Below are 11,396 nucleotides of genomic sequence, written 5' to 3' on the forward strand. Positions count from 1 at the left end.
CAACGCAGATGCTGCGGTTACCCTTGACGGTGCTTGGTTATCGGTGAGTCGGCGTGTGACGACGATTAACGAAAATGAAATGATTTAATTTAGAAACAACGAAATCACTTCGTTAGCCAATTGTGACAATAGCTCTCTTACCGTCAAAACATCGTCTGTGCGAACAACTATAGTGGGCGCCTAAACTGAGATTGAAAACGACAGTGAATAAATTCGGGCAGTGACGGCCAAACCAACTCGTCAATTTCTACTGCGTATCATAGCACAAAATTTCAGCCCTACTCCCTCCTTTCCACATTACAGGGTTATTTAACTTTCATGTCGAGATAGAACTGGGTTTAGAATGCTCCCTAAAAGGCACATAGCCAACGAAATTCCTATTTATCGACCTTTGTCAAGTAAAATGGAGTTGAGCTCACTCGTAACTAAATGTACGATAAAAAAATCAGAAATTATGTGGCGAGATAGCGTAGTGGTACGTTCCGCAGAGCGTAGTGGTACGTTCCGCAACTGCAACACTAATGGGTTGCGGGTTCGAGTCCGATCGAGGTCGACTCCAGAATTCCTGCCTAAGTGTTGGAGGTTTATCTAGGCTCCTCATCACGTGATCTAAGTAAGCGGTGTCTTAAAAAAGCCTAGAAGTGGGCCGCGCTACAAGTCGGTAAATTAGTGCCATGTCAACATTGTCAAGTATTTCATTATCGTAACATCGGGCAACCTATATCCTTCGAGATTGTTTTCGGGTAACGATAGTTTAGTGCCTGCATCCGTCGCATGTAGTTTTCATTTACAAGTCGGGCTCGGTGGCATGTCTCCTCAGCGTGGCACCGCTTGGTTCAAGATCGCATATCGCCGAAAATGAAGGATTTTGACGGGTATAAACAAACCCCCATCATCTTTGGTTAAAATGTTATGCAACGTGCGCGCGCAGCAACAATACGCGACGACCTGATACGCCGATAACCATCGCTGGTCACTTTCTCAAACGAAGATCGGTGACAATTGCTTCCGCTAATAACGATTGGTACCATGGCGATTCCCTTATTATGCAAAACGTAGCCGGCATTTGAATCCGATGGGAATCAGCATAGAGTCAGCAAAACTATAACGGGTGTTACAGTAGAAGGGTTTAACGAGCGCGGTTTGATAACAAGATTCTAGATTGGTAATGTTTGTGGTTAAGTATTGGGCGAAATTGGAAGAATGCATACATCTACACTCTACAGCGTCCGCAAATAGACTACTAACTCCTTGTGCAGGACAGGAATTAACGCCGAACGACTATCCCGGACTATGACTGCGCATTTTAGAATACCACAAGCTCTCTACACGCCCTTACCAGCAACCGCATAACGAAACGAAATACGTAAGAACAACCGAGAACAGAACAGTCCATTTCGGGTGATGATTCGACGAATTTCAATCATATCCTGACGAGCCCGCTAACCACAGCGCCCGATAGAGCTACCTAATGACAGTAACTTAATGAACATCGACGAGGTTGAACATTCAGGGTAGGTCCGCGCGGGTTCAAAATAAGTTGGCGAGTGATATCGCTAAACTAGGTAGGCAAAATTACAGCGCACAGATACTTCTTTGTTATAGCGACTCATGTATTTCCGATCAACGTCAAAAGCTTGCGGCGATTGCAAGTTTTGATAATCACACGACTGCGGTAGTACCAGCCTAACAAGTATCGAACTGTCTATATTGTAGAGAACGTCAACTGTACACTGTACTGTACTGTACAGTACTTCGATTCAATGATGGCGGCCTTGGCGGTACATTACTTGAGAATTGCATCAAGCAAATGAAGTATTTTCTATATCTAATTCTGTTCAATATCAGGCGGCAGTTTTATTGAGCTGTTCTATTCAACACGGTGTCTTTGCTTCAGACGCTGTGACATGTCGAATGTAGAATTGTAGATATTAGCACAAGAAACCAACCCGGGTAACAAAACTACCGAGCATATGCTGAGAACGTCGACACCTTTACAATGTGTGCACTTGCATTCAAGCAAACGCTGCGTAATGGGGTCGCCTCAATCGTGGTTGCATCAATTCACAGTCCCAAACTGTCATGTCCACAGTATTGACAGAACTTTCTGAGAATCGGTCAAGGGCGCAGGCGAAAAAATATGAAACTCGCGCGCTAAAGCAAGGCTCTTGGCCATACTGTTCCATGATGTCGAACTTGCGAACTAATCGTCTGAGTGAGCGATCGCTGTTTACGAAACAGCACTGATTGCACTGAAACTGGAACAATACAGACCACTTTTCTGGACATTGCAGTCTGCGTCAAGCATGTGCTGTTTGTCACATTTTCGTCAACCAGCGACAACTTCATGACCAAGAGCGACGCGCAATACCGATACTGCACGCTTCACACATACGTCATCAACATGAGAAAAGGAGAGAAGATCTCGTATCGATAACGGCAAAATAGGAGAGAAGCGCCCAGGGATAGGGACACCGTTTCTTGTGGTGCACAAACTTATATTTTTAGTCTGGAGCCTTGGTTTGTTCGGATGATATTCTCCTACTCGGAAATGATAACGAAAAGCAGGAATACCAAGGTGCGAAAAAAGCACTATACCCTCGCACTATATAAGTGGAGCGATTCCATCCAAGAAATACCATAGACAGAACAGATACAGCAGTCCGAGTAACATCCACATCCGGCATCAAATATCCACCGTCTCGACCCCGTGAAAAATGGCGATGTCAAATTGGAAAATACACGTCAACCTGGCGATCGTGTCGATAGCATTTTTCTGCAACATGTTGTCGTATATGACGATGGAAGGTAAGGTTATAGCTTCGACTCAACGACCCATATACGTTTAGTGTGCCGATGAACTCTCAAAGAGAGGCTCCCCAAAACCCCACACGTTGAACATGGGGCTATATGGTTCATCTTCATAATATCGGCGAGATGTAGCGAGATATTACTTTGTAAATGGGTTGAAACATTGTATGTAATGCCTGCTGTTCCTTGAACGGTATGCAATGCGCATGCCGGAAACTGGACGTAAACGAGAGAAATCGTGAGGTCAATTGGTTACCAATTTGGGAATATTGCAAGTCACTAGAATTCGCCCTTTCAATTGTTATATTGGATCCTCAAGAGATAAGTTTGCGAAATACATCTTTCTCAATGTTAATAACAATATCGACGGTGCGGCTATAGCGAACAGTGTTAAATTCAACACTATTCACGAGCCAATGAAAATCACGTTGCGACAGTTCTATTCGAAAACTATGGATCTCCATATTATATCATTCGCCCTACTCAACGCCATCACCAGATAGTAGTTGAAACAACTATATTCGTCCCATCTCGTGAAATATTCATTCTCCTTCTAAATATTACAGTGGAAAAACGGGATTACCACACATAGGAGGATGTGATATCTTCTCTTTATGCCAAATGTGTAGTAATTTAAAGAAATTAGAGGATAAAACTGGTGGTTAGGGCGGCGAAGCGCTTATTGTACGCTGGGCATGAGGACAAAGCACAAGGGTAGAATTCTATAATTAATTTTACTGTTCCACCGATTGTTAATTATACATTGCTCCGAAATTGAGGTAATGGAACGTAAATTATATTAAGTCGCGTCGGAATGCTTACATAAATCAGGAATGATCGTGATCAGAGTTTACATCGTTACTAAAACAGCATTCCGCAATGGTCATTAATTTGAAGAAATTTGTAAATGGTTCACATGATCATCCGGAACATACTTTGCCGCAAAAAATTATCTAATTATTAACAACTACTTTACGCCGCAGGTTTGCAAAGCAGTCTTAACGCCGAGGCTGGTACGCAGTCCGTGAGCGCGAAGTACATCGCCTACGTCTTAGCGTCGTTCTTCCTTCCGACGTTGGCAATGGAGTTTTTCAGCAGCCGACTGGTTATAATACTGGGAACCGTGCCATACCTTCTATTCACTTTAGGTGAGTTGTTATTCACTTTAGGTGAGTTGATTGCACAGAGTATTTGTAAAAATAAGAAAGAGAGAATTGACTACCACAAGGCAGTGTTTTGGGACCTAAAGTCTAATAATATCCATACACAATTGCACATTGTACAGTGTGCATCGCCGTGACCCATCTCATTTTTATAGCGGTCTATATTCCAGTGGTTCCCGAAATACAACACGCATTAAAACGGGACAAATGCTTTTTGACAGCGAACTTCTACCCGAAAACTTACGTCATGCTACCCGTCGGCGTATTACTGGGATGCGGCTCGTCCGTGATTTGGACAGCAAAACGGGTGTATATCAGCGACTTGGCCGGGGCTTACGCCAAGAGCAAGGGAACCGACGAGGGTGGCGTGACATCGCATTTCTACGGAATCTTCTGGGCTACGTTTTCCTTATCTCTCATCGTCGGCAACGTGTTATCCTCTGCCGTAATTCACAACTTCGGAATGGAACCGCAAGACTTCAACGCAACAGCGCCGAACATCACCCTAGCAAACAACACCCTTACGAACATCCCAGGCCCGATTGTGGAGAAGAAATTCGCCGTTTTACGATGCGGTCTGCACGACTGCGATGAAAACGTAGGGAATTCGACTTCGGAATCCACGCAGACAGATTCACAGACGCAACTTAAAGCTGAAGTGTTGTACGCGTTGTTCGGTGCATTTGCTGCTATGCAGTTGGGATCCATACTGCTTCTATCTTGTTTCGCTGACGACGCGCCGTCACGTGACGAGAAAACGCAAAAGGATCACAAAGTCACCACGGATATTGTAACTGTATGCGGTGACAAAGTGCCAGCACGAATTCAAGAGGATAAGCCACAGAAAAACACCATCACCAAACGAGTGACTCAACAGGTAAGCGGGTCCTACTATATCAACCTTACGAACAGCAACTGCAACATACAATGCACCCGTTTTGAAATATGCAATGAATCCGCTTTCAATACTTAAACGTAGTTTCCAACTTACAAAATTGTACCCCACAGATGCTGGCAACCATCAAGCTTCTCACCTACAACCACAGCGCCAAGGCGATGATACTGATCACGATACACATTGGGGCATTACAAAGCTGGGCGCTGGCGCAATTCACCAAATACTGGGTCACGTGCGTTATTGGTAAGATTTCACAACATCGCCATAAATTCGACGAGGCTAACCTCATGTTTCACGACAGGTATTCAATACATTGGATACGTATCGGCCATGCTCGGGCTGGGATCCGTTATCGGTGGTTACGGATCTGGATATTTAGCTAGATACACGGGAAGGTCCGCCATCGCGGCAGTCGCTTGGTTCATTGAGATCTCCGTCATGATATTTCTGTTCATATGGGAGCCCGAAATAGTAAGTTGAAATCACATTCTCCCTACGCCAGTTTGTCGCAAGATTCACCGAGTATTGCGCTTCGCGACTCTCACAATTTTGCGCAAATATATTTATCATTATTATTACCATGTGATAGTTAATATCGCGCTAGGAAAATAGTTGAAAAGACACGATGTGGCTTAAATTGGGATGTTGAAATTGAGACGTTGTCCCTCCCTTCCTATCAGTAGGGCAATTCCCTGCACAGACAACCGATGCTCCCACCTCTACCTCTTCAAATCTTCTGAAATTTGGTACACGCACAGATGAACTAATTTCAAACAGGATGAACTTTATTTCATGAAAATTCGACTTTGGGGTCAAAAGTTACGTCACTTTGAAAATTGACAATTTTCTGCTCATTTCGGATCTGCAATTTAAGGGTTTATCAATGCAATATTCAAGAAGGTGTAGCTAGATAATATACGACATTTGAGATACGGCACTTGGATTTATTTGAAGCTTGTCTGATCGTCTATATCAGTGGTTCCCAACGTGGGCGATATCGCCCCCCAGGGGGCGATTTGGCGATCTAGGGGGGCGAAAATTACGAAGGGGGCGATAGGGGGCGAAAATGGACAAAGGGGGCGACGGGGGGCGAAAATAGCGAAGGGGGCGATAGGGGGGCGATGACGCGTCAAAACGGCTGACCTTTTTTTTTTTTTTTTTTTTTTTTTTTTAGTCATCCACCTAGCCATTCGGAGAGAAAAAACGTTATTTTCAGCTCTGAGCAGAGAAAGATGACCTTTTTTTTTTTTTTTTTTTAGTCAACCCGCCGGTGATTACAGCCTGTATGCCCAATTATCGGTGCACAAAATTTGGGGGGCGATGATCGGTGTTGACCTTGAAAAGGGGGCGATGGGTCGAAAAAGGTTGGGAACCACTGGTCTATATTATCAAGGGAAATTTAATGCCCTGTAGGTTAGGGTCGAAGGTTAAATTGAGGGTGAATTTGGTCAATGGTCTAAAATCAGTCAGGCGTTACACGATTTAGACTGCGGATTGCTCAAAAACATATTAAAATATTTTGGAAAATAGGATCTTAAATGAAAGTTTGCTTCAAGAAGACTTCGTTCATAGCTGTTTGATTCTGGCTTTTAGACTGTAAAGTGATGAAATTGCAGTTTCAAGAGCACACTTCATTTTCACATGGAAATGCTGTAGTAGTAGGGTGTTTTCGGACATCTATTCTGGGGTGCGTGTGGAAATCATGTCTGGGGTGTGTTCCGACATCACGTCTTGGGTCTGTTAGGACTGTGTTGCCATTCGAACATCCTGTCTGGGGCGAGTTCGGACTGTTTTGTCCCTCGGACATCGTGTATGAGGGGGGTGTTCAGACACCATGCCGGGCGTGTGTTAGGACTGTGATGTCACTCTGACATAGTATCTGGGATCTGTTTGTGTTGCGCCAGACATGACTCAGACCTGATATCTGCGCACTTATTTTATCCGGACATGCTCCAGAGATGATACCTGCCCACTAAATACCCCCAGGCATGGTCCGAACCGGATATATGCGTGCTTAATGGACACATATTATATGCGACAGACGTGATACCCGCGTCCTAAACGACGCGTTTTTGCTGATATCTGCGATAGCTGGGTATATCCACAGTAGTGGTAGCTGAGTATATTCACATTCAAAGAGATAGCTGAGTACATCCTAAGCTATCACTACTGTGGTTATACTCAGCTATCACTGCTGTAGATATACCCAGCTATCGCAGATATCAGCAAAAACCGCAAATATAGAGGTCATATATAGGCCAAATGTCGTTTAGGACATGGGTAACACGTCTGACGCATGTATGTGTCCATTAAGCCCGCGGATATCAGGTCCGGACTATGCCTGGGGGGAATTTGGTGTGCAGGTATCAGCTACGACACATGTCCAGATTAAACTAGTGGGCAGATATCAGCTCTGAGGCATGTTTGGCGTATCACAAACATATCCCAGACACGATGTCCGAGTAGAAAACACAGTCCGGACACACCCCAGGCATGATGTCCGAACACCTTCCAGACACGATGTCCTAATGACAACACAGTCCGAGCTCACCACAGATATCATGGCTCGGGTGTGTTTTGACTGTTTTGCAACGCGGACATCGTATCGGGGGATGAGCTCGGACTGTGTTGTCATTCGGACATCGTGTCTGGAAGGTGTTCGGACATCATGCCTGGGCTGTGTCCAGACTGTGTTTGCTACTCGGACATCGTGTCTGGAATATGTTTGTGATACGCCAAACATGCCTCAGACCTGATACCTGCGCACTATTTTAATCTGAACATGTGTCGTAGCTGATACCTGCGCACCAAATACCCCCAGGCATAGTCCGGACCTGATATCTGCGCGCTTAATGGACACATACATGCGTCAGACGTGATACCCACGTCCTAAACGACATTTGGTCTATATATGACCTCTATATTTGCGGTTTTTGCTGATATCTGCGATAGCTGGGTATAACTACAGCAGTGATAGCTGAGTATAACCACAGTAGTGATAGCTTTGGATGTACTCAGCTATCTCTACTGTGAATGTGGATATACTCAGCCACCACTACTGTGGATATACCCAGCTATCGCAGATATCAGCAAAAACGCGTCGTTTAGGACACGGGCATCACGTCTGACGCATATCTGTGTCCATTAAGCGCGCATATATCCGGTTCGGACCATGTCTGGGGGTATTTAGTGGGCAGGTATCAGCTCCGGAGCATGTCCGGATAAAATAAGTGCGCAGATATCAGGTCTGAGTCATGTCTGGCGCAACACAAACAGATCCCAGATACTATGTCAGCGAGTGACAACACAGTCCTAACACACGCCCGACATGGTGTCTGAACACCCCCCTCATACACGATGTCCGAGCGACAAAACAGTTCGAACTCGCCCCAGACACGATGTTCGAATGGCAACACAGTCCTAACAGACCCAAGACGTGATGTCGGAACACACCCCAGACATGATTTCCACACGCACCCCAGAATAGATGTCGGAAAACACCCTACTACTACAGCATTTCCATGTGAAAATGAAGTGTGCTCTTGAAACTGCAATTTCATCACTTTACGGTCTAAAAGCCAAAATCAAACAGCTATGAACGAAGTCTTCTTGAAGCAAACTTTCATTTAAGATCCTATTTTCCAAAATATTTTAATATGTTTTTGAGCAATCCGCAGTCTAAATCGTGTAACGCCTGACTGATTTTAGACCATTGACCAAATTCCCCCTCAATTTAACCTTCGACCCTAACCTAAAGGGCAATAAATTTCACTTGGAAATATAGACGATCGGACAAGCTTCAAATAAATCCAAGTGCCATATCTCAACTGTCGTCTAACATCTAGCTACACCTTCTTGAATATTGCATTGATAAAACCTTAAATTGCATACCCGAAATGAGCAGAAAATTGTCAATTTTCAAAGTGACGTAACTTTTGACCCCAAAATCCAATTTTCATGAAATAAAGTTCATCCTGTTTGGAACTAGCTCGTCTGTGCGTGTACCAAATTTCAAGAGATTTGAAGAGGTAGTGGTGGGAACATCGGTTGTCTGTGCAGGGAATTGCCCAGTAATATCATAATACAATCCGGAAACAGAACAATCAACAGACCCAAGCCGGCGATTTAATTCGACAATTTCCTAAACCCTTTCACTCAGTATTCGGAAGCGGCGAGACGAAGCGCTTCAATCACGCTCAAATGCTCTATTAAAGAAAACGCGACCTGTAATCTATAGAACTTAAACGCCTTCAATTTGTAAAAGCATTACTTTCGATCGTAGATTTCGTTAGAAAGCCAATTTCCCCGAAACACAAAATCTAATGACGTAGCAAAATAGTGTGATAACCAGAGACGGTCATTAACGAAGTACTTCGAACATTTCGGAGTACTCAATTATAATTTCCCTATTTACTGTTAGTAGTTTTAGATTAGGTTTGCACGACTTTACGAGTGAAGTTGTTATAACAACTGGTAAAAATAGCCTCAGTATCAAGGTGACTGAATATATTTCAGAGAATTACACCTATTGATAGTAAGTTTACGTAAGGTGCGAAGAGGCACACTGCAAACTGCAGCTGTTTTTCCACACTACTTACTCGACCAGAGTGCTTCTGCGGCGGTTATTTACTACTTCCGCCTAGTTTCGATGTACTTCGAAAATCTCTACTTCTACTTGTAATCGAGTAGCTGACTATACATTGACTATTTCTGTGATATCCCGACATTGTTACGCACTCGATTGTTCGCGGTCACAAAGACAGATTCCTAACCAAACGCCGCTGCTATTTCAGCAAAACCAAGTGTGGATCTTCTTCGCGATATTCGCCGCCATCGGCGTACTGCACACGACCTACAAAACCATCATCGCTACAGCAACCACTATGATATTCTCTGAAGAAAAGGAAGCGGCCTGCGCCACGCTATGCATATGGGATCCTCTCGGCAGCGCCATCGTATATATGTTCAGCAGCACGATTTGCAATAGCAGCTTTATCATCATGCTCGTGACGCTGGTGTCCGCCGGCACCGTGCTTTATTTAATCACGGAGTTTGTGCATAAGAGAAAAGGCGACGCAGCGAATACGAATCGCCCCATCGTGTAACCGATTTTGAGCGACTCTCCAGTTTCTACATTTTATATTTATTTATTTATATTATCCTTCCTCGGAGATCAACACGACGGCGAGTAAGCCGGAAGGCCAAGAATTGCAAAATCAACGACGAACCTTCATGTTCTATATATTTTTATTCCGTTCCGCACCATTTTCTTTTCCGCGTTACCAGTACTTCAATCCACAATAAAAATCTATACCTAATATGGATGCAAATTACTCATCTGTCGCCAGCATCTAGTAGGGAAGTTATTTCAGCAACATCTACAGTGACGAGAGTCTTGGAGGTAAAGAACTACACTTATAAGTGTACCATCAGATAAAATTGATGTTGAAATAACCCCAAATTTTTTCGGCTCACACTCGTCACTGGTAATCATCAGCAACTAGTATAGAGGACTGCAAAAATATTGTGCATCAAAAACCGTATCATGAAAATAACGCGACTTGAATTTTCATGTTGATATACAATGTATTTATTTGCTGAAGATAACCCCTGATAAGTGTCGGAATAAACCAAAATACCAATATAAATATATTATTCAACCTACACTCCTACAGCGACGCGGCGGAAGAGATACACAATTCCAAGAACGTAGTAATAATATATTCGAAAATGAATTTATCACTGAACGGTGATCGTGAATTGTGATACACTGAGGTCAGGGCGGCATGCGTAGATCACGTGATTCCGGCGTGATCCCAGATAACGTGGTCGCAGCGAGTGATAGGGCGTGCTCTACCCCTCGACCACGCGTGGTCGGATCGGTTATGGGCTAGGCTTATGGTTAGAGGTAGACACCTCCATCTCCAAATATGCAAGTAGTTGGTGTGCAACTGATTGTCAGGCACCGAATTCAATGATAACCGCTTAAAAAACTTAGATCAGACAGATAAAATCGAGATGCTACAGAGTCGCAATGAAATTGCTGTTTATCTTAGGCTATTTCGGTTCGTTTTATTAGCATTTTTTATCACTTCAATATACCACAAAAATCGAGATACAATGAGAAAAAAAAGGTGTCGAAACGACTTAGAGCAGTCTTTGGAATGAGACACCCATCTTGGCCAAGGCGATGTAAAGAGGAGGCATGCACACTGAACGAAGAGTAAAAGATGATAGTATAGAAAAGCAAGCGACAAAAATGGGGTCAATGGGGTGGCCTGTCACGGAAGGCGAGATCGATAGGTCAGGTCGTGGTCCGGTTCTTGAGGGCGGACTAGTATTCATTTAGTAGAATTGCTTGTATTTCGACTTGAATGTGGACAACTAGTACCCTGAAAACTTGAGTAGCCTATCAGCAGTGAATTACGGCACAACCAATATGAATCAATTCCCCTATCGAGAATAGGAAATGATATTCCGGATGCAGCAAATCCTGCGCTTGGGGACGGGAATACACATCGACC

At 43.9% G+C, this 11,396-nt stretch overlaps 2 protein-coding genes across 2 annotated transcripts in view; one reads left to right on the forward strand and one right to left on the reverse strand.

The window, feature by feature from the left end:
- The window catches only part of LOC145446678 (methyl-CpG-binding domain protein 2-like), an 89,215-nt gene that overhangs the window by 52,401 nt on the left and 25,418 nt on the right, over nt 1–11,396 (reverse strand). The window lies entirely within an intron of this gene.
- Nucleotides 1,270–10,275, forward strand: LOC145446675 (protein unc-93 homolog A-like). The gene is made up of 6 exons (XM_080325027.1): nt 1,270–2,808; nt 3,795–3,959; nt 4,196–4,851; nt 4,983–5,115; nt 5,174–5,343; nt 9,666–10,275. Exons 1-6 carry the CDS (start codon nt 2,718–2,720, stop codon nt 9,975–9,977), a joined length of 1,527 nt encoding a protein of 508 aa, XP_080181153.1. The 5' UTR covers nt 1,270–2,717; the 3' UTR covers nt 9,978–10,275.

Source organism: Botryllus schlosseri, chromosome 9, assembly GCF_051294905.1.
Source record: "Botryllus schlosseri isolate E-star chromosome 9, Bs_hap1, whole genome shotgun sequence".
Lineage (NCBI taxonomy): Eukaryota > Metazoa > Chordata > Ascidiacea > Stolidobranchia > Styelidae > Botryllus > Botryllus schlosseri.